The sequence below is a fragment of the Scardinius erythrophthalmus genome (assembly GCF_964197995.2).
Source record: "Scardinius erythrophthalmus genome assembly, chromosome: 14".
Taxonomy (NCBI): domain Eukaryota; kingdom Metazoa; phylum Chordata; class Actinopteri; order Cypriniformes; family Leuciscidae; genus Scardinius; species Scardinius erythrophthalmus.
The window spans coordinates 31,450,871-31,474,181 of NC_138234.1; the positions used below are offsets into that span (position 1 = coordinate 31,450,871).

At 38.6% G+C, this 23,311-nt stretch overlaps 1 protein-coding gene across 1 annotated transcript in view; it reads left to right on the forward strand.

The window, feature by feature from the left end:
* The first annotated feature begins 595 nt into the window (after positions 1–595).
* dock3 (dedicator of cytokinesis 3) overlaps positions 596–23,311 on the forward strand; it is a 188,994-nt gene continuing 166,278 nt past the window's right edge. The window contains exon 1 of the mRNA XM_081385563.1: positions 596–1,071. Within this exon, the coding sequence (XP_081241689.1) occupies positions 1,035–1,071 (37 nt within the window). The 5' untranslated portion in view covers positions 596–1,034. The remainder of the gene's footprint in view (positions 1,072–23,311) is intronic.

Consider the following 23,311-nt stretch of genomic DNA (forward strand, 5'->3'; position numbering starts at 1 on the left):
TTTTGTTTTTCCCTCAACGCCCAAAACGCATAACAGGTGTTTTGTCTCTCGCTGACTGCTCAACATCCCTAAATCGTGCCATATTTTTCACAACAAAAGAGTGGTTGGTAGTTATTGACATTTCTGTGGTACTTACAACTTCCGTTCATACAGAACACGTCACCCGAACTCACGCGCGGTTGAAAATAACCGTTCAGCTGCTGTGTGAGTCATACCGAATAAAACTGAGGTAAAAACAATAATAGTTAAATTAAATAACAAAACCAAACGCCAGAAAGATTGTGAAATCGTCTTACCCAGTTGATAAATCGCATGTTACTTTATTAGGCTATAATTCTACTGAAGACTATAGCCTAACTGTTTTATTTTAGTTGAAAGACTGTGTACCATGGTACATTTCTGTGATACCCATAGTAATGTGCCTAACTGTAACACAAAAACTATTGTGAAGTGCCTGTCAAGTGTTTAAAATATCGACCATCCTAAAATCTCAAACATGAGTCAATAATAACCCAGCGCGCGCTCTGTCGAGCGTTTACTGCTACTGTAAAGCGCGTGTCCCGTTAAAGAGCGACAATCTGCGTCATGTGACGGCGAACGGACGGACGGACGGAGAGATGAAGATGGCGCAGCACCGGTGATGAAGAGTCTCTCGTTCACACCGGAAAATCACGGAAAACCGTATCGATTAGGCGTAAAAGAGCACCACGCGCGCGCACGACTCGAGAAACCCTCAAGGTTAGTTTGTCCTCGCGCTGTTTTGTCGGATTCCAGCGCTAAACCACGACTGACCGAGTCAATGAAATAAATAAATGATCGTCTCCATCCTCAGATGTTGCTGCCGTCGCATCCATAACGGGAGATCCAGGCGCGCGGGTGGGAAACCTGAGCTGACGTGTGAAATATGTCGTTTGTTTTATGAAACACACCGCTGTGAGATAAACACGTCTGAGCGTCTGCTTGAACTTTAATGTGTCATCGTACATGACATTTAACCGAAACTCTTCTGATATCTTGGTTATTTTACCGGGATCATGTGGACACCGACCGAGGACGAGAAAATCGGAGTGGGTGAGTTGAAAATATGTTTATTTATCATTCTTGCTGTAAACATACACATTAATCTATTAGTCAGCGACTGATTTCATGTGTTTTATGTGGCTTACAAATCATTTAATGATTTGAAAAGGCAAATTACATGCTGTCATATGAAACTAGATGCCATATAAAATGTATAAAAAGGCCATGTTGAGTGTGGAGAAAGTCGTAACCCGTTTTACGCATGTAATACTGGTACTTTCACCAAGGTATTACTATGAATTTTTATTGAATTCCTTGTGTAAATCTGTCTGCACGACTGTTGAATACTAAGGTGATGTTACAGTAGTACACACACACACACACACACACACTGCTGATGTTGAAGATGCTCGACTGACCGACAGGGGGCGATACGAGCGGTGCGCTTCCAACAGGTGCATATGGTGGAAAACATCTAACATTTAGGTCTATCACTCATCATCCATCGTGTGACCATCATCATCATCACCATCATCATCATCTCAACTTCCAAAACAAAAGGACACCGTCTTCATTGTTGAAATGCACCGTCAGCATGTTGCAGTGGCCACCGTTTATCACCGTTGAAGCTTCGTGTCAGTGCGTGAAATGCCAGTGCAGTTTGCACCTCCCCTACTGTTCCTGACAGAATCGCACAAGCTTCGTGTACAAACAGAAGCAAATTCAAACGCAGAGGTCATTGGTATACCTTCAAAAGAATGAATCATACAGGGGGCATCATTGCTGCAGTAAATACAAGGAACTTGACTTATCATTCTCATAAGGACCTGATGAGTCACCAGTTTCAGGGAGATCAGCATTAAGGGTGGGAGTATGATGTACACGTACAATCTAGTTGTCATAACGGTCAGATGAATGCAGATTATTTAAGATGCATTGTTAATGCATCGGTCCCGTTGGTTCACTTCCTGTGCTCGTGCGAGTCACAATACAAAATGGCAGCCTTCACTACTATGTCTTTGCTTGATGATTTTTGTTGTCTGTTTTGTTGTGGCGTTAGTGGTGTGAGTAAATTCCTATTATTTTCAACAAGCCTTTTTAGGCACTTCAAAATGTAATTACTCATATGGGTGATTCTTTAATTAGGACAACTTTTTTTTGTCTCCAAGGATGATTTTAAAGAAAACATATTTAAAGAATGACTTATAATAGCCTTAAATGCATTTTATTTTACAGTAGGTGCACTTACAGTGTACTTTCCTGAGAAAGTACCGGGTAATATAAGGTAACTACATGGGTTAATGGTAGCAGGGTTAGTAGTACATAGTTATTACCCAGTTATTGTAATTACTATAAGTACACAGGACTGTAAAATAAAGTGCTACCAAATTTTTAAACGACTCTCTTAAAACGACTTTTCCCTATTTTTTTAAGAGTGTGCAACACTAAATTGGCTAAATCAGGACAATTCTGTTTCTGACTTTTTCCTAAGAATTTAAATGTGTAATTATTTTGCTTGTAAACTTTGCATAACATTGCAACATTTTTCTTGTATTTGGTTATTATTAAAATGTAATTTAAAATATTATACTTAAAAAATAACATTGAGAGGTCATACACTTTATCTGGATGCCTTTTTATAGTTTTACATTCATTAAAAATATACATGAATCAGTTCGCCTAGATTTAACAGTTAGGCTATTGCTTAAATATTTGATAATTGTAATGTCTGAAAATGAAAATCTTGCCATTTTTACCTTTTTTTCTTTTGCGTTTAAAGTTAATTGACTGCTTACTAGCTCATTGTTGTTTTAGCAAGACCGAGGGGCCGTTTACCCGACACCGTTTTCAACTGAAAACTTTTAAAGCGTTTTGGCCGTTAATTTACACGACAACGGTGTTTTGAGGGCCTGGAAACGCAAACTTTTGAAAACGGGTTTCAAATTACATGTTTTTGAAAACGATAACATTATTGTCTCTGTATAAACTACAAGAACGCGAATCTGTGAAAGCGGTGACGTCATGCTCATGCGTATTACGTGTTCAGTCGTAGAGTTTCTTTACAAAGTGACATCGCCATCTACTGGCCGGGCATGAATAATAAAGCGTTTTTAGTCGTTTTCACGGATCCTTGAGAACGGGGATCGTTTCTATAGGGGGAGGCTGTTTTACGTCCCAGGCAGTTTTACGCCCCTGTTGTTCCTGATGCGTCCAGTAGGGGGATATACTGCGAAATAACACCATTAAAGCGACGCTCGAAACTTACACATTAATAATAACCGTCCCGTCCATAGACTTTGACCAATTTTGTGTTTTTTGTTAATTTAAATATAAACGTTACTCTTAGATCTGCACTACGGATTAAAATATATGTACATATTCAGTTGGGCTTCACTCTCTTCACTTTTGACAACATTGTCGCCTGTACGCGAAAAACGCAAGGAATTTTTTTGTTCATCATTGTCTTGTAAATAAATGTACCCCAAGGCATAAAATGTTTCTTCCAAAAAATTTCAAATTTCATTACCATCACACACAGTATCAAATATCCCTACCACACAGTGGTTGTTATCATTAGCTAAAACTATTCAAAATCGTTTTCGTTAATTAAAATACAGCTGAAATAAAATATAAATATTAGTTGAAAAACTTACATGAAAATAAAAAATGTTGTTTTGGCAACTAACTGAAATAAAATAAGACTATGTTGAAGTAATACAACTACTAAATTACAATTATATAAGATAAAATAAAAAACTAATACAAATTATATGAGCACATAATAAAATTACTAAATGTCAAAATATGAATTAATATTTTAATAGTATACACCTAATACTAAAATAACACTACTATCACTACAATATACCAACATACACTTCTGGTTGATCAGGTTTGAAGAAGTTACATTAACTTTTAGGTAAGTTTCCCTATTTGAAGAATCACACATAGCCTATATGATGTGATATGATGAGGAGATGTTCAGAGTGCCATTTTACAGTCATTTTTTCCTTCTTCTTTGATGCTGCATCTTGTTTGCAGGGAACAGCAAAGCAGTCAAAGTAAATACGAGCAAGTTTGAACTTTAAAATCTCTCCTCAGGGAGCCATATAACCTCAAATACGGCCCATTTGTCAGAGCCGTCATCCGACATCTGCTTTAGTTTTAATGACTATATTTTTAAGAGCTACAGAATAATAAACTTATAGGAACCGACCAACTATTTGTCATCTAGAAAAGCAGATCTGTCAAACGGATGGGAGTTTTAGATTCCGAGGCAACAGAAGGTGGAAACTCATGGATGTTCTCCAAAAGACCGACCCCCCCCCCCAGATTCTGGCACGCCACTGAAAAAACAGCTATTCACGCTGGCTCTGTGTGAATGGGTCTTTGTGATGCAATGGCCATGTTGAATGTGATGCTAACCTCACAGCCTGCTAATGCACCACACAGTTCACATCAATGAAGGCCATTTTGCTCCCAATCTCTACTTTTACTGTAGAAAACATGTTGAATCAATAGTGGTTCGATATTAATTCTGTTTATTTTTAAAGGTATTTTACATTAACCATCACCGCCACTGACATTTAATACCATTTTTGGGACGAGAACAGGTGATATTAGTGTCGAAACAGAACATTTTGAGGTTGTAAAGGAAATTTTCATATTTGAAATGATGATTACCACCACATATTACAAATTCCACCTCTTATTTTGATTACGAGGACAAGGCTACTAAAGTACGGCCTCATTTTAGTAACTACACTATTCGGCGCTGCTTCCTCTACATAAGTCATAGGCGACATTGTTGATATAATGGAGATAATAAGATGGATAATCTTCTGTAAGAGGGCCAGACTGCCCAATTTTATGGTTAAAGAGCCAAATTTCCTCTAATGCCTAGAGGTGATGTATAATTTACTAATGTGCACAATTACATCCCATTTTGATCTGGCATTGCGTAATGTTATATCCTTGGGGTATTTGCGAATGGCAGCACTCATCTTGCATTTCATTCAAAGTCAGATATTTCTACTAGGATATTTATCTCATACTGTAATTGTCTGATGTTTGGAAGATAATGGCGGTGTCTGAAATCGCATACTTCCCTACTATATAGTAGGCGAAAAACATTATGTGACAAAAGAAGTCCGAATTCACAGTACTGGCAAAATATACCCAGATGACCTACTACTTCTGGTGCGATTCTGAAGTGTGAATATGATGGACACTTTACTATCCCATGAGGCCACAGGAGAGGATTTATGAATAGCAGTGAAGCGACGTAAGTGACACTGGTAGGTCACATGACAGTGACAACATGGCGAATGTAGTACGTCCGGATTTAATCATACTATATAGAACATACTTTTTTAGTGGTCAAAAAGTAAGTACTTATTTAAAATAAGTACCTACTCAAGAGAGTATGCGATTTTGGACGCAGCCAATGTGTAAAGAAAAAATGACTGTGCTTTTATTCGTTTTGCACGATTATAAACATAAAAGACAATTGACTGTATTCGTTGGTTAAACCTAGCTAGACAGGTTTTTATCATGAACTTTAATTTTTAATTGGCTTAAAGGTCATTTTCTGGTAGCGTTGCACCAACTGTAACTTTCCACCACCTACTTTTTCAATAAAAGATCTCACAGTGCCTCCATCAACACTTCAGAAATCCTGAGCACTCTTTTCCTAATGATCTTCTATGACAGGAAAAGAGTGCTCAGGATTTCTGAAGTGTTGATGGAGGCACTGTGAGAACTTTCATTAAAAAAGTAGGTGGTGGAAAGTTTGTTTGTTTGCAAGACTGTCACATTGCAGACTCACTGGAGTTAGTTATTAGCAATGTTTGCTAAGGCTGATACCTCAATTTATGCAGCTTGTTGAGGTGTGCTATTATTTTTCTAAGTATCCAGACTTAAAATTTTCACCTGATTGACAATCAAATTGGCAATAAAATCACATAGACCAGACTATCAATGTTTGGAGGTTACTTTTTCGGTGGCTAGCAAACGAATATCAACATGCTAAATCATGCTAAACAAATTAGCTCCAAATCAACATATGTGAGAGATTGTTATCCATATTAGGTTTTGTTTAGGCTAGTAACGCAAATAACTAACAATAAATCTGCCGCTATTGCAGAATATAAACTATTTTGCTATTCATCTTGATTAACTTTTATTCAAAAATTAGGTGGTGGAAAGTTTGTTTGTTGTGGAGGCTCTCACATTTCAGACTGCAGTTGGTTATTAGCGATGTTTGCTAAGGCTGATACCTCAAATCACGTGGCTTGTTGAGGTGTGGCATTATTTTTATAACTGTCCAGATTTTACGCCTGACAGAAAATAAAATTGGCAATAAAATCACATAGACTTACCTCTTAACTGAGACCAGAATGTAAATACTTGGAGGTTAGTTGGTATTAGATGGTTAGCAAGCAAACATGCTAAAAATGTTAACTAGCAAAACAAAATGAGCTCCAAATCTACTTCCGTGAGAGATCATTAGTATAATACGCTTACCAATTTTGGTTAGGCTAGTAACACAACACAGACTTGGGGGTTAGCAGGTGGCTAGCATAGCAACATGCTAACTTGTAAAAGCGAAACAAAACTAGGCTCCCTTGAGCATTTATTAGTATAATTTGCTTACCAATTTGTTTAGGCTAGTTACACAAATTACTGATAAGTCATTTGGGAGAACGGGTCTCAGTGCCGTTATTGCAGCATATAAACTATTTTTGCTCTTTGTACTGTTATATTGATAACATAAATCTCTTGTGGAACTGCTGGAACCATTTCACCCCTTGTGTGTCTCCAAAATGTGATTGTGCTGAATATCTGCAGGAGCGGAACGCATGGAGAAAGATGCAGACAGAGGAGGGAATAACATGGCACAAAACACAGGAGATGTCAACAGTCGATACCTCCACCAAACTGTTTACAGTCATTCTTAACCAGAGGGGGCTTGTTCACACACAAATGTCACTGTTGCAATGCAAGCAGACATGAACATTTGGGAAGGGAAGCTTGCAGGGGGAGTAGAATTGGCACGCTAGACCTGTCATCTCGAGCCCCCACACAGACTCACGCACGCTTTCGTTTGTGAGCTTCCTCTACACACACTCCTGCTGAATGTGTGCTTGGGGCAATGTATGTCAATTATATTAAAATCTGTCAGCTCCTGATCGTTACTCGTATTTGGTCTTCGATCGGGCATTTAAAAGCTTCATTCTTAATGAAGTCTTATGGGTCAGCCTGTGGCTTTAGCGCAGCTTGCCTAGGTCTAATGGGTTTCTGAAGATATTATTCATGTTTTTGCTTTTTATTAGTGTCTCCTCATTGTTCTACAACTAACTATAAGTAATTTTGCAAATACATGTCAACTAACTCATTAATTCGCAACTACATGTCAACTAACTCTTATTAGAGTATTAGTAGAGTATTACTTATAGTCAGGAGAATGTCTGTTGAGGAGCATCAAAAAGTGTTAGCAGATATTAATAAGACAGTCTACTAATACTATAATGAGAGTTAATTGACATGTAGTTTCTCAAAGTCACTTATAGTTAGTAGAATGTCTAGTTGACCATCGGAAAAATCCATTTCTTTGAGCGGTAGTGTATAATATACCAACCTCAACATTTATTTTTTCGCAGCAATGTAAATTATTTATGAATTTGAAATGTGACTCTGAAGAAGTGACTCTTTAGGGCTTTTTTTTCATTTTACGATAACGTAAAACCCAATTTAATGTGATATATTTCTGATTGAAACTAGACAGTGATAAAAAAAATGTAGGTTTTATTATTCAGGAATTGTTTGGATTGTAAAAAAGTGGGCGATACATACCAGAACAGAGGCAGGTTTTTCTAGGGGAGGGGCTAAAAAATAAGAGACCTTGATGATGTCACTGGAAAAGAAAAGTTATTTCAGAAGTGTAAAACTGCAAATTTTGATTTATTTTGTCTGCATATCATTTATATATAAATCACTCTGTATATTGTCTATAATGTAGAGTGTGGAACAAGGATAAGGATTTATAGTTAAACCTCACTGTAACAATATAGATAATATCTCGGCTACATCTTTCTTCCGAGGTTAGAGCGTGTTTTAATTGCATTTAAATCATTACCGCTAAGTGCTCTGAATTAATTAGAAGATCTGATACCGACGCCACAGAGCGAGTGGTTTTAGAGGAGGCGCTGTCCAAGGTGCTGAACACAGAGGCATTGTTCAACACACACGGATTGATACCTGAGACGCTCTGGCAAATGGGTTTACCACGCTTTTCTAACACCCAAGACGCATTCAGCAAATCCTCGGTTAGATACTCCTTCAAAACACGTCCTCTCGTCGAAATCCCAGGTCTTATGTCAGTGGCGACATAATCGCTGTGAAAGTGGCGCGTCGAAATCCTCCTATTTACCTTTTCCTCCGGCCGATCCTGCCTCTCCTGAATGAACCTGACTGAGCAGCCGGCAGGTCATTAGGAAAACATTCTGGAGCTCTTGCAATAAGATCCTCTGATTTTGCTAGCTGAACAAACTTGATTAGCTCTCTTTCAGTCACTCACTACGTCTGAAATCAAACATTTACCTCACATTAATATTCCCCTGATTTGAAGTCGGTTCCAGACACCTTTTCTTCACACACTTCCCTCTAGTCAAACAGTCTCTCTCTTGCCGTTTATCGCCCTCAACGATTGATTCTTTCTGTCGACAGCTTGCCCTAGTGCTAATCAGCGAGATGTGCTACGAGATTGCGATATTTCGCCAATGAACTGGTCTGATGCTGTGCATTAGTGGCTTTAGTTTTGGATTGACACCCACAGTGGAGTCATTATGAAGGTTTATTTAGTCGCCCTTTGATCATCACTCGTCCCCAGGGAAGCGAAGGCCTAAAATTGGCTGTTATCTTCCCAGGATTCAATCTGGATTTTTTATGGTGCATGTATAGCTTGGTTTAGCAGTGTAAAGAATCCAGATTTTGATGCAGAGCGTCATTATGGGATGTTTTCAAAGACTTTGAATGTGTTTTTTTTTATTTTTTTTTATAGAAGACATGTATGTAGAAAGAAAAAAATACGGATAGATATTGAACAACAAAATGCTGGATGGATGGATGGATCCAAACAACAGATGGATAGAGAATGACAAAATGATAGATAGATAGATAGATAGATAGATAGATAGATAGATAGATAGATAGATAGATAGATAGATAGATAGATAGATAGATAGATAGATAGATAGACAGATAGACAGACTATATAGATAGATAGATAGATAGATAGATAGATAGATAGATAGATAGATAGATAGATAGATAGATAGATAGATAGATAGATAGATAGATAGATAGACAGACAGACAGATAGACAGACTATATAGATAGATAGATAGATAGATAGATAGATAGATAGATAGATAGATAGATAGATAGATAGATAGATAGATAGATAGACAGATAAATAGATAGATAGATAGACAGACAGACACACTATAGATAGATAGATGGATATATAGATAGATAGATAGATAGATAGACAGACAGACAGACTATAGATAGATAGACAGACAGACAGACAGACAGACACACTATAGATAGATAGATAGATAGATAGATAGATAGATAGACAGACACACACACTATAGATAGATAGATAGATAGATAGATAGATAGATAGATAGACAGACAGACAGACAGACAGACAGACAGACAGACAGACAGACAGACAGACAGATAGATAGATAGATAGATAGATAGATAGATAGATAGATAGATAGATAGATAGATAGATAGACAGACAGACACACACACTATAGATAGATAGATAGATAGACAGACAGACAGACAGACAGACAGACAGACAGATAGATAGATAGATAGATAGATAGATGCAGAGCATCATATTGGGATGTTTCTAAGAACTTTGAATTGTGCTTTTTGTTTCGACTCTCTACTTTTGTCCTTTAAACTTTTTTTTTTTTTTCAGAACCAAGTACAACTTTTTTGTTTGTGATTGAAAGTATCTCTTCCTCATAAGGATGTGCGTTATTCCTCTTGTAGACAAGGCTGACAGAAGGGCCCTAAGCATTGTGGGATTCTGTCTGAGAGTTCCGTTGATGTTATGGCAACCGTTGTGAAACAGAAGCCGGCCTGCGGAACTCTGGCACAGGGATTCCAGCATTACCATAACAACCCTGTTGTCACAGTCAGAAATTAGCATGGTTTAGTAAGCAAGTCACTGCCGAGGTGGAGAATCACATGTAAGCCGACCTTGTGTTGTAGAGCACATGTAGATTAACATGAGGGATTGGGATATTTTATTACTTATTTGTAATGTATCATGTGTCATTTCTAATGGAGATATCAGTATATAACATTTTTAATATTTTAACACTTTTTTTTTACTCTATCCATCAGTATATTATCTCACAGGTAGGAAAGTGCTATAAAACTACTAAAAACCTGTTCTCTCAACCATATATATCAGTCTCACTAGAACATTCTGAAAGTGCTGATGGCTAGTTCCCAGATTTATTTTTTTTCTCTACTAAAAATTGCCAGGCTGCCCTTTTCACTAAGCCCAAAATAGAAGGGTGAAGTCAGCTGTTAGAACTAAACACTTTTGTCTTCTGAAAGGCCTCACTGCCTATTGATTAGCCCTCAATGACTTTGTTAATGTTGACTGTGTATGGCATGTTCATTATGGCTGACGTGTGTGTGTTTGTGTGTGACTGTCTGTCTGGGCTGCGTGTGTGTGGTCACATGCCTGGAGGCTGGAGTCAAACAGTCCTTAGTGGTGACATAAAACTGCATTTCCATTCCCACTTTGGGGCCAAATGGATTTTAGTGGTTCACTTTACAATAATCATTTCCAAGCACAAATAATGCAAAAAGACTTTGGCTTTCACCATGGAGTGTCTGAATATATTCCTTTGTTAAGGGAAATTAAAGTAAATGAATAGTTAAGTTAATGGATGGATGGATGGATGGATGGATGGATGGATGGATGGATGGATGGATGGATGGATGGATGGATGGATGGATGGATGGATGGATGGATGGATGGATGGATAGATAGATAGATAGATAGATAGATAGATAGATAGATAGATAGATAGATAGATAGATAGATAGATAGATAGATAGATAGATAGATAGATAGATAGATAGACTAAAAATATTGTTGGTTTTTTTCTAAAAATATTGTTGGTTTTGCTTAAAAAAGTAAGTTACCTGTTTGCCTTAAAATTTTGAGTTCATTCAAATTTGAGTTAATACAACAAAGGAGATTGGTTTAATAAACAGAAACTCAAAATATTGTGTTTTTTGAAATACATTAATTGTCTAAGTTGATTTGACCAAAATAAAAAGGTAGGTAGGTAGATAGATAGATAGATGGATGGATGGATGGATGGATGGATGGATGGATGGATGGGAGACATGACAGATCGATATAAAAAAGGATGGATGCATATAGAATGACAAAACTAAAGAAAGTCAGATAGACCAATCAGATTAGAGCTTGCCAGTTTGACAAAGCTCATATTTGCAAACAATATGCTCAGTGATCAGTGAACAGACTGTGGGTGACTGAGTTTAGCAGGCTTAGCAACATGAAATAAATAGAAACATACAGAAAAAGCAATGTCAGCCACTAAGCCTTCAAATTATCTTAAATTATGAACGAGCAGAGTACGTTTCCTCTTTATTTATTTACTCTGTTACTCTTTTTTTCTTCTTGAAATACTCCTCCTGTGGACTCTTGACACATATATGCCATCATCTCTCTGCCAGGTTTTTTGTTTCCTGTTTTCTACCTCCCCTCTCATCCTCACATTTCCTACATTTAAAAAATCTTTATTTTTTTTCTCACCAACTCTGTCCCTTTCCCCTTCTCACGTTTCCACAGAAGGGCAATTACGTTGACCCAATTCCCAGCTGTCCTCATGCTAATGGAGCTGTGCTATGCCTGTTTTTAAGTCTGATTTACCTTGTACATGCTAATGTGCCATTAAGTTTAGACAATAGTGTAGTGCACACATCATTTTCCTTCTGCACACCGTTCTTCCCTTGTGCTAGGGGTTAGCGGGTTCTTTATTCACGTCTACATGAATTCCGGTAGCTAGCAGATATGGTTTAAAATTCTGCTACCAGCACTTCGCATCAAACACACTACAGTTCATATGGAGTTCATATGGCTTTTTTTAGTTTGAATGAGTTCAAAACACATTTTGTGGTCAAAAGAGTCAAGAGTCCGCCATTCCCATTGGGATAGGATGTGCTAACGCACAACCTTTTATCAGAGATTTGCATTATCCAATCCAGTTGCTCAAGCACATGACATATAATAAATGCTGTTGGAATAACTAGTCCTAAACACTCCAAATGACACATTCACAGCCAATCAGAACACATTTATAGGCAAAATTGTACCAGTTTTTTTTGTGGTATTTCAGTAGAGGCCTGCAAACCCTGAGGATGGGGCTCCGCCCACAAGTTGTAATGTCACCAATTTTGGGCTGTTATATTTAAAAGTAATGTGTTACAATACAGCGGTACACCCTACGAAGGAACTCATTTCATTACTCAGTTGCTTGCTTTGGAAAGTACTATGTATGTTACTTTCGTGTGACTTTTCCTCACCTGGGCTGGGCTTGCTTGTTTTTATTTTATTTTATCAAAAATATTATTTTTTTTGGCAAATGTAAGGGCCCTTTCACACCAAAAGTCAAATTAATAAGTCTCAGGCTGAAGGAAATGAAAATTCACCAGTAGAGGGCGCTCCTCAAACAAACCTTTCAGTTTTGCTGTAATTTTGGATCACAGGTGAAGAGGACGTAGAGTGTTCAACACTCTTAGGCCCTGTCCCAAATGACACCCTAAACACTCACGGTCTTCCTACGAGTACTTTCGTGATGTAATACCCCTTTGGCGTTCCGCTTTCAGAAAGAAGTCTGCTGTGGAGCTCGCTTCAGTGCGGGCTCAGCAAAAGTGCATATCGAGGGCGCATATCGACCGCAAACCTAATATGACTAAATGGGACACCCTATGGTCTCATGGACTTAAAGCTACAAAATGAGTTTTTTTGCCGCTAGGGGTCGCTAACCTCTTACAATAACAAAGGCGTAGGTTGATGACGCATAAGCGGAATTATGAAACTTGACGTCATGCCGACGGATCTAATAATGTTTATGGATGAGTGAATACATTGATGTTTTTAACATGACTGTGGTATGAAGCAGGACGCGATTGCAAATGAGAGACAGATATCAGCGCCACACGTGGAGCTCTCGGCATCTCGAAAACGCCACGCTGATATTGATCCTCGCTTTAGTTCTCCTTTTGTCCCAAAGTCTGCTTGCCATGGTCCACGATATTTGAACGAAACAACAACAGCGTGAGCGTGCCTCTAGACGTAATGCAGTTGTCCACGTCTGTCGCCATGGTTACTATGGCAGTACGAGCGGAAACCAGGGATAACGCGGATATTGGATGACAGGCGACAAGTGAACATGGACGAGCCATTTTTGAGCCAAATTTGGGAACTTTTGGGATATTGTAAGTACACAACTGCAGGAAATCACACTGTGCAAGTGATTTTTGCATAATTTACTACAAAAATCAAACATATTGTAGCTTTAACGGACACGCGCACGCAGCAGCCATTGTAAGTTTACAAGCTTATGAAGTGTGCCATTTGGGACAGGGCCTAAAAAAATAAAACACAAATGTGATGTTTATCTAACGTCACATATGTTTTGCTTATTTATATGGTTGAATAAGATCATCGAAGCTCAGCAGCAAAGACATTAGTTAATAAAGTGAGATTAAATACATAAAGTATATTGTGTTATTTAACATATTTGATGATTGAAGGTTTGTGTAATATTCTGACTGTAATATTGTGTAATATTCAGTTTGCATTTCACTTTTTTTATTCATTTTGAGGAATACTGAATCTGTGTTTGTGCAAGTGAGTTGTAAATGCATTCTCATATTTAGTCTACAATAACTACAATAACCATCACGCTACTCACCTTACGCTTGATTTCTCTCAACATGGGGACAGGAGAGCTGTCAGGCAGTGAATGGGAAAACAAAGTAACTTCCATTACTTGTTTGAAAAAGTTACAGATATTTTGTTAGAAATGATGTTAGCTTACATAGCTTGATGTTAAATAGCATACTTGTTCATTTATGTTGTGCCCGGCGTAAGGAATGTCTTTGGTAGATGTATGTTGAAGAAAGCCTGATCAGTCCTGTGGGGTATTATAAATAGCTCAAATTATTAATTAATCATGATAAGCTGAGTGGTTTAACATTATGCTTAGCTCTCTAGCCAGAAGCTAAAATAGTGGTTCCATCAGCAAAATGGACACTTATGATCTGCATTTTTCAGATTTTTACAGTAATCTGCCTATGGCGTTGATTGAGATACCCAAGATTTAACATCATGTTTTGCATATCTTCTCCCTCTCCATTGTAAATATGTTGCTAGCTTATCATTCTCATTCTAACATGATCTTTGGTTGTTTTGATGGATTTAACATAGTCTGCAGTTCCTTAGTAGAATAATTTCTCATTTCTGTCAAAAAAGAAATATAAACAATAACTACGTTACAGTTAGGAATCTCCAAAAAGCATTTAAACATTTTATAAGGACATGGAGTTGGTATTTTTTGACATATGCTAAATCTGAATTCTCATTACACAGCGATTTGAAGAAGCAGTTGTCCTTGCTGACCTATTCGAGTACTCAGGTGAACTTGAGACATATTTAATCGATAACATTGTACTTCTAGGTCATTTTTGCTATTTTTATTGATAGGAAAAGTTGAGGAAGGATAGGATGAAGATAAGTGGGTAGACCTTGAGCCTACAGAGGTTTCCACTGATTTCAAACAACTATTAGTTCTATTGATTCTCTGCCTCTTGCTTGTATGTTTATTCATATTTTGACTAATTTTTCAGGCTTACGGCTGACAGTAAGCAGCTTTGTGTTAACACGTTTTACCATATTTAAACCATCCTGCAGAATTACACTGAAAAAAACAGCATGAAAAAATGCCAAAAATGTCTCCAGATTCAGTCTAAGGGCCCTATTTTAATGATCTAAGAGCATGGTCTAAAGCGCAAGTTCACTTAGGGCGTGTCCAAATCCACTTTTGCTAATTTAATGACGGGAAAAATGGTCGGTGCGCCAGGCGCATGGTCTAAAAGGGTTGTCCCTTTTCTCATAATGAGTAATGGGTTTTAGGCGTAATGTTCAATAAACCAATCAGAGTCTCATCTCCCATTCCTTTTAAATGCCGGTTGCGCTCGCGCCATGGCAGATTCACTATTTACATGACGGAATTTGATAGTGGAAAGACCGAAGCCGTCTCCAGAGCGCAAACGGATCTGTTCGTGCGCTTGGTAAAAGTGCGCAAGTAGACCATCTACGGGACAAGCCGGATTCCACCTTATCTTTATGCACACAGTAATAATCTTTTACATTGTAATCCTTTATTTTAAATATTTGGGATGTTTGTGTGCTGCTGTGCGTCCCTGTGTGTTTAATAAGCAGAGTGTACGCGCGTTGTGGACCCGCCTATAGGCGCACATTACTAATGCGCTCATTAAATAACAAAAAAATACATATATTTTAGCAGTCTATTTCTGCGCCCGAACACCCATCGTTTTCAGACCAGCACACCCATGGGCGCAAATGCATTTGCTATTTAAACAATGTGGCGCTGGACGTGAAAATGATAACTGCGTCAGGCTGAAACTAGCAAAAAACACTTGTGTCGCAACTGGTGCTGCATTGCGCCGGGTTTAAGATAGGGCCCTAAGTGTGTCTGTATTGTGCCAAACATCTAGGCTATATTAAATGAAACAAGTCATTCTTTATGGATCTGGTTGTAATGGCCACTGTTGTTGAAATGCAATCTTTTTTTTTAGCATCAGAACTGACATCTCGTCTCCCTTCCACCTCCAACATTTTTATTTTTACACAAAGCATTCCTCATTGGTTATGCTTCTTTGTTGCCTTCTAAATGTTAGTATGTTAATGGCCCAGATAATAATTCTCCAGAATGTGAAATCAACTTATTCATGCAATTCACGGACATGCCGCCCTTACAAAGCATTCCTAGTCAATGTAACCGGTAAACAGCATGGAATAATTCACCCCACACATGCATTGTCTTGAGAGAAAGGCCTGTCGTAGTCGATCAGCTGAAGGAATGTGTGAGTATGTGTTCGTGCTCTAAAAATGTGTGTGTTTAATATATTGTTACACTAGCAGGAGGACAGAGTTATTAGTACATTGGAGACGTCTGGGCACATTTGTCTCTTTCCCGGCAAGGGGGCAAACTTCAAATTTCCTGAGCAGTGGGAACCCTGGTAAATGTTTAAGCGGTAATATTGATTATTACCAGGTTCCCTAATGGGAACAATGTGGATAAAGCATTTACAGTTAAAGTCTAGGTCATGTCCTCTGTTAAGAATGGAGTTTTTATATGAATTTGATAGAACTTGCATAGTAAGTAGACGGTGGGAAAACCATGAATTGAATTTTTGGTAACTTTATTTTAAGGGGACATAGTTACACGTTACTACATGTATTTACTATAAATATATAACAGTTTCTTGAGTTATCTAGTCAGTATCAGTATTGGTATTTTATTAATATTAATAACGTAAAAATTGGCAGGTCATTTAGCCTGCATTTACGGTGCAGAACCTAATGCACAGATCTCTTTTTCTATGGGATTGTGTCTTTTTTATACATTTGACCACATTGTGTGATCAGATCGTTTTTTTATTTTTTTTTTATCTCACATTGTAGTGCGCTGTTTACTTGATTGTAGAGAGTAGTGAACATACTGTAACGTTATGTAAACACTCCTCCAGTGAACTCCTAACCTAAATTAATGCAAACCCTTCACCTAATACAATGGGGGATGTTGCTGCATTGCTAATGTCAAGGCTTTTACATCTCACTGAATACATTACAGAGGTAACGTTCATATAGCTTAACAGTTAGCTTAGAAATCTGTTACCTTTTATACTATTATTTAGTTTTTAGTATTTAAGCTAATATCTGTAAAGTACTGAAAATGCTAATATCAATGAGAGCTCTGTTGTGCAACACTAAACGTTGTTGGTTTTCCATCAACTCGTCAAATTAAATCAAGAGGTTTGTCATGACAAACCACTCCATCCACTCACTCTTAAAATTTTAGAGCTTGCATCTTTCCATCAGGTGATCTAAACTAGGTTAAATGAGGAGATAAGAGACTAGCGTAGGTTCACAGAACCTATGCTAATGATGCTAATGCTCTAAAGTATCAAGCATCAAATGGCATTAGCGCAAATCTCGCCAACATTTTTCCCTGTTTGATGATGAAGCTCATGCTGTTGACATCAAAGCCAGTCATTATGGGACATGTTAAATCTTATTCACGACTGTTTCATCCGTGTTGTTTAAGAGGGAGGAGGACGGCCCACAAGTGTAATCGTGTAGCTACTTAGAGCCAAAATAAATACAAAAATACAGTCAAAGTAAATGTTTTATTCAGCCTTTATTTTACATAGAGCAGATATTTGGACCAATGAGATTTTTCTGACAGGGCTACCCAATGCGACATGATAGAAACAGACATTAAGTGGCTGATAAAATCTCTTCTCTAGCATTGCTTGTCACTGTTGTAGGTGGTTAGGACAAAAACTTGACAGGGACGATATTCCATGAATCCGTTTGGTCATGTGTTACATTTTCCAGGAATGTACATACTGATAAAACGTATGTTGAGTGCACTGCAAGTCACTTCAGATAAAGGCACCTGGCAAATGAACAAGTGTAAATGTAAGAGATAGGATTCATCATTCCATGTCTTGTTAGGAAATGATGTTAAGCAGAGATAGGGAGAAACATAGACAATGGAGATAAAAAAATGGGACAGTTTAATCCTGTTGTCTCTGCTCGGCAGCTGTGACATGTTGTTTTATGTGTACCCTCTCTCTCTCTCTCTCTCTCATCTCCATTTTCTTATTTTCCGGGGTGGGCCTGCTGGTGATATCTGAGATTGATGTGACAGCAATAGACAGGAGTAGCCCAGGGACTCGACCCTCAAGCCTTGTGGAAATGAACCTGTGCCATTTTTGATTCCCTTAATTACCTTCATTCTGGACAAAAAGCCACAAAAATTGTGCAGTGTTAAAATACCTTCTCCTGTCCCAGTTTAATATGCAATAACTTAATTGACCTTTTGCTAAACTCTTACTATATTACTGACCAATCCTACCTTAACTGTTGTTGTTTACCATTTTATCTGACAGTCTTTTATTCTTGAACCCTTTGAAGGCTAATTCATCCTGCCCAGACAGACGCTGACCAATGCTGACAATCACCAAATTATAGTCACTTCTTCTCAGACTTTTCACTTCCCGACAAATACAGACTGAACATGTTCAGTCGACAAAAACAAATGACAACCAACGGCAAGAGACGGCGACAGGGGTAACACACTGATCCGCTGTCGATCGGCATCTGTCAGTGCATTGAGAATTAGCCTTTACTCACATATATTTCTTGTCTGTTCCTACATGATGTATTGCTTTTGAGTTAGCAACAATAACCACAGGGTGTAGCTTAGAAAACAACCTCAAAATCAGAGCCAGATGATAGTCCTGCAAGGCAGTGTTGTAGTATTCAAGACCAAAACAATATTTTCATGGAATTGGTCTTTTGTACTTGTCTTGACTCAGACTTGAGAGCGATTAGGACTCGGACTCAACCCACAGAGTTCTTGGCCTGGACTTGGACTGAATAACCTGGTCTTGACTACAACACTGCTGCAAGGCCCTTTGGCACACCTTCAGAATCCCCAACCCCTTCTGCTTCTTGTGCCAGATCCCGTTCCTACTTTAAGCAAGGACAAGGGTCATTTGACTAACAAAATTGCATTTTTTATGTAGGCCAACATTAGATGAATAAGTAGTTGTGGAACCTAGTGATCAGCTTATGCTGAGGGCACTAGTGTTCTTTCTTTGACGGTCTTGAGTCATGTGACCTGAGGTTTTGTATGCCGCTGACAATTTGAGGACTAATGGCTAATTAAATGTATTGTCATTTTACATTACCTTTTCCTTGAATAATTCCTGGCAGGAAGTGACACACCTAGAGTGAGCATACATATGCATGCACAGACCCATCCCAAGATGACAGATGGCCCTGAGAGGGTTATAGGAGACACATGGATGGTCTGAGGATAGCAGTACACTGACACACTATTCATGTGTAAGATAGAGAGGTCAAGAAGAGCTTTTACACCCTACTGTGTCAGCATAATTCCATTCATACCCAATTTCCTGCTGCTTGTAGTAATTGTTACCGCCATCTAGATGCACCGGAGGAACCTTCATGTGTGAAGTCTTATTTGCTAATGCTATTTTGTACTCTAATGCCATTTAGAGTACCTGACAGCCTTTACTTGTTTCTTTAAGGGTAACTTTCTGTTTGTGTGTGTGTGTGATTGTATGCGTTTCAGACTTTAGCTCCGCTGCTAATCTGTGAATGTGTGCGAGCACCATCTGGCCATGGGGATTTATCTGCCTTCGTCCAATGGCTTCTGTCTGCTCTCTCCACCCTCTTTCCAATGTGCTCTCACTTTTATGGTTCCAGTATCAGCCTCTCTCTTCCCTGTCTCATCTCTGCTGTCTTAGAGTCGCTCGCTTGTTCTCTCTAGCCTCTCAATGGCCCTCATTTATCAAAAGTGCGTACACCAAATTTCCAGCGTACACCGGGCGTACACCCAAAACCACGGTGACTTTGAGATTTATCAATATGGACTTTGGCGTACGGCACGCTCAAATCCTACACCTGCTCAGGAGGTGGTGTACGCACGTTTTGAGTGCGGGAATGCGCAGAAAAACAATTCCTAACACCACAAAACGCACTGACAAACTAAAAGATATAATATATTATGACCCACTGTAAAAAAACAGCAACATAGTAATTATAAAATTAAGTGTTTATTTTTGTGCAACATGGACTTCAATGTTTAATTTGTGTGACTTTACCAAAGCATTTGAATTGTAGGCATATGTATTCCTTAAGTTGCTAGCCTGTGCGCTTTACCTGACGTTTTGTTTATACTTTCGCCTGGCTCCGCAGCGCGAGTCTCCGCAGACTGCGCGCGCACCTCCCCAAACGGACGAGGCGTTTATACTCGACGCGCTCGCCGTTGTACTATTCTTTGAAACGATGGTTAGGCCAGGGTTAGGCCCGGCAGGTATGCACGGATTGGGTTTAGTAATGAAAGGCTTTCAATGACCAAAAAAATAATTCAGACTGACAAAACAATAAAAATGCCATTCTTCTTCTTTTAAATAATAATAATAATACAAATAATAATAACGACATTCTTCTTCTAAATAACAATAAGCGTCATTAATAATAAAAATCTAGAAATCAATTTTGTTTCTTTCCACTTCCCTGGTTTCGCTTTCTCTTTCTCAAAGAAGTTTCTCTTTAATTTGCCGTCTTCCGTGTGTCCATGGCGTAAAATGAGGGCGTGGGGGGAGCGGAGACTTGAATATATAGGGGCGTGTTATTCTAATGACGATCGATTTCAGCCGCGGCATTTATCAAGGGCAGGTATTGCGTACACCAGAATTTCAAAGGTACGCACAGCTTCATAAATCAGGCGATGAGAGGAGTGTAAGCATAATCTTACGCCAATATATACGCCCGTTTCTACGCAAGATTGATAAATGAGGGCCAATGTCTTTTTGTTTGTGGCTTTTGCTTTTGTGTTCTTTTTTCCTTCCTTTATGCAAGGTGCAGTTATTTTGGTCATCTGCAATTGTCACGTGTCCCTAAACACAACAGGAGAATGCATTGAACACAACTTAGTCTTGATTTCTTTCATGTTCTTAGCATAACAAAAAGATTTTGCTAATATGATTTAGAGCGATTTCCCTCCTCATCCATGAAAACATTGTTTCAACTCTGAATTGAAGACAGCACCATCATTGTTTTGTTCTTAAGATCCTCTGCTGCCATTTTGTCATGAAAGGGTGTGGTTGGAATAGATACACTGGTACTCAAGATACCACCATCTTTCCCTGTACCAGAAATGCTGTACTTGAGACGCATAGCTTATTAGTAAGAGTGTTCAATCCTGCTTCTGAAGGGCCACCTTCCTGCAGAGTTTACTTGCTCCAACACACACACACCTACTTGTATGTTTCTAGTAATCCTGATTTGCTGGTTTAGGTGTTTGTCGGTGGTAAACACTGTAGGAAAGTGGCCATCCAAAAGCAAATTTGGACACCCTTGGTTCAGCTTTAGGAATTGTCCGGTAAGCAGGGACAGTGTTTTACAATATTTTTCAGAAAAGCAGTACAAGGCTTTTTGTTTTACAGAAGAGGACTTTTTGACACCATTTAGTAAACTTTTGTCATTGGCATTTTTCCATTTTTGTTGTCAATTTCTAAGTTCTCTTGAGTTTCTCAGGAAATCCCTAAGGATACTGGCAACAGCAGACAGTCGGGATGTCCAGAGTTGGCACCTTGGGCTTTGCTTTTGGCTTTAGTTTTTCTAGGAGACTGGGATGGCGGAGGGCACCCGGTCCTTGCCAAGTGCCTGCACACCTCAGGACAGGATGGTTTTCCCAGCGTGGCTCTTAGCACACACCCGGATACACTTTAAGTAATCCATTTACTGGGCATGACAATATGAGATGCCCTTGGCTGAAAGAGCTGCTCCTCTGCTCTCGTGGATTCTTGCAACAGGAAGTGGACATCATGACTTAGGATATTTTAAAGGATTTTTGGGTTGTCCTAGTTGATATTACGGCTGTAAAGTGTTGCATGACTTGCTTTGTTTTATTTCTAGGTGAAGTGGTTAAGCAAGTCACAAGTGATCGTGCCCTTGAGCAAGGCATTTAACCCTGGGATTGACTCTGTGATAAGTTTATTGAGCCGTCCTTTAGCAATATTACACTAGTCAACATTTGAAGTGGATCAAACCCTTTCATCAAAGTTATACATGAATTTTGAACAATACCTGTTCTTGTCTTAGGACAACTTTGATTAACTTTTTTGATCCACTTCAAATTTTGACTTCCGTATGTGAAAGCCATGGAAATCAGTTCCATTCCGCAACAATAGTACATTTCTAGGGGTTTTTTAAAACCGATTTTGTGCTTTCTGTTGAAAATCAATACTCAATATGCTTTCAATGTGATTCAAATAATGAAATCTATATGCTTAATGAAATGATCTACTGATCACTGGAGTTACATTATCCATAGCGTTAAGAGAAGTCAACGATTATAGTGACTTTAAGCCTGTGTGATGGTGGCTTAGCCCACTGCTCCAGTTACTGTGTAGACTCACCATCTGGACCATAATCCCATTGAAACGCCATCTTTGTGCACCTTTGCATGGCCAGAGAAAGCAAGCATGCTAGCCAGTCTGATTGCACTTGTATGCTTCCATAACAATTGCAGTTATCATTACTTGAGGACAGTATTAGACATTGCATCTTGGTAAATGCATTTTGAATTATTGATGAGATTCAGTGTACACTGAGGATTGCCTAAATGATACAAGAATTTGAGAATGGAGACTAAGACATTTAATTAACTTGCTAAAATTGTATACGTTTAATCGACTTTAGAAGGAACCTAATTCATTAACTTATGTCCATTAATTAAGTTGTCTAAGATGGGATCTTAGGCCCTGTTTACACCTGGTATTAAGATGCGTTTTGGTCGATCGGATCACAGGCAGATGAGGGAGACACATTTACTTTTACAATTGGTGTTTTAATCCTTCTCTTTTGTCCATTTTCGACTGCTTCTGTCCTGATTTCTTCGAGGGGAGGGTCTATGGGTGGGTAAATGTATGGTATATTTCAGATATTTCGATCTAATGGATGAAATAAGTTCACGCAATTTACATATGGATGCCAATGGAGACGATGGAAAAACATATGGAGAGCAGCAGCTTTCGTTTCTGCTCTGATAGCCACGAGATCCAGAGTGTGTGTTAGAAATCAGGAATGGTGAAAGAACATTGTGCTTGGTACGTTTTTCATCTTCAAACCAAACTTGGGTCTTCAGTCGACAAAGTTTAAATCCTGTCTAGTGCACGCTTCCCATAATGTTCTCATTAGATCGGTAGGCGGAGAGTAGGCGTCTTTTGTGACTGTTTGAACACATACAAACACATGAGTGTTTACACTACGAAACTGCTTGAATCTGTTTTCTACTACATCTGG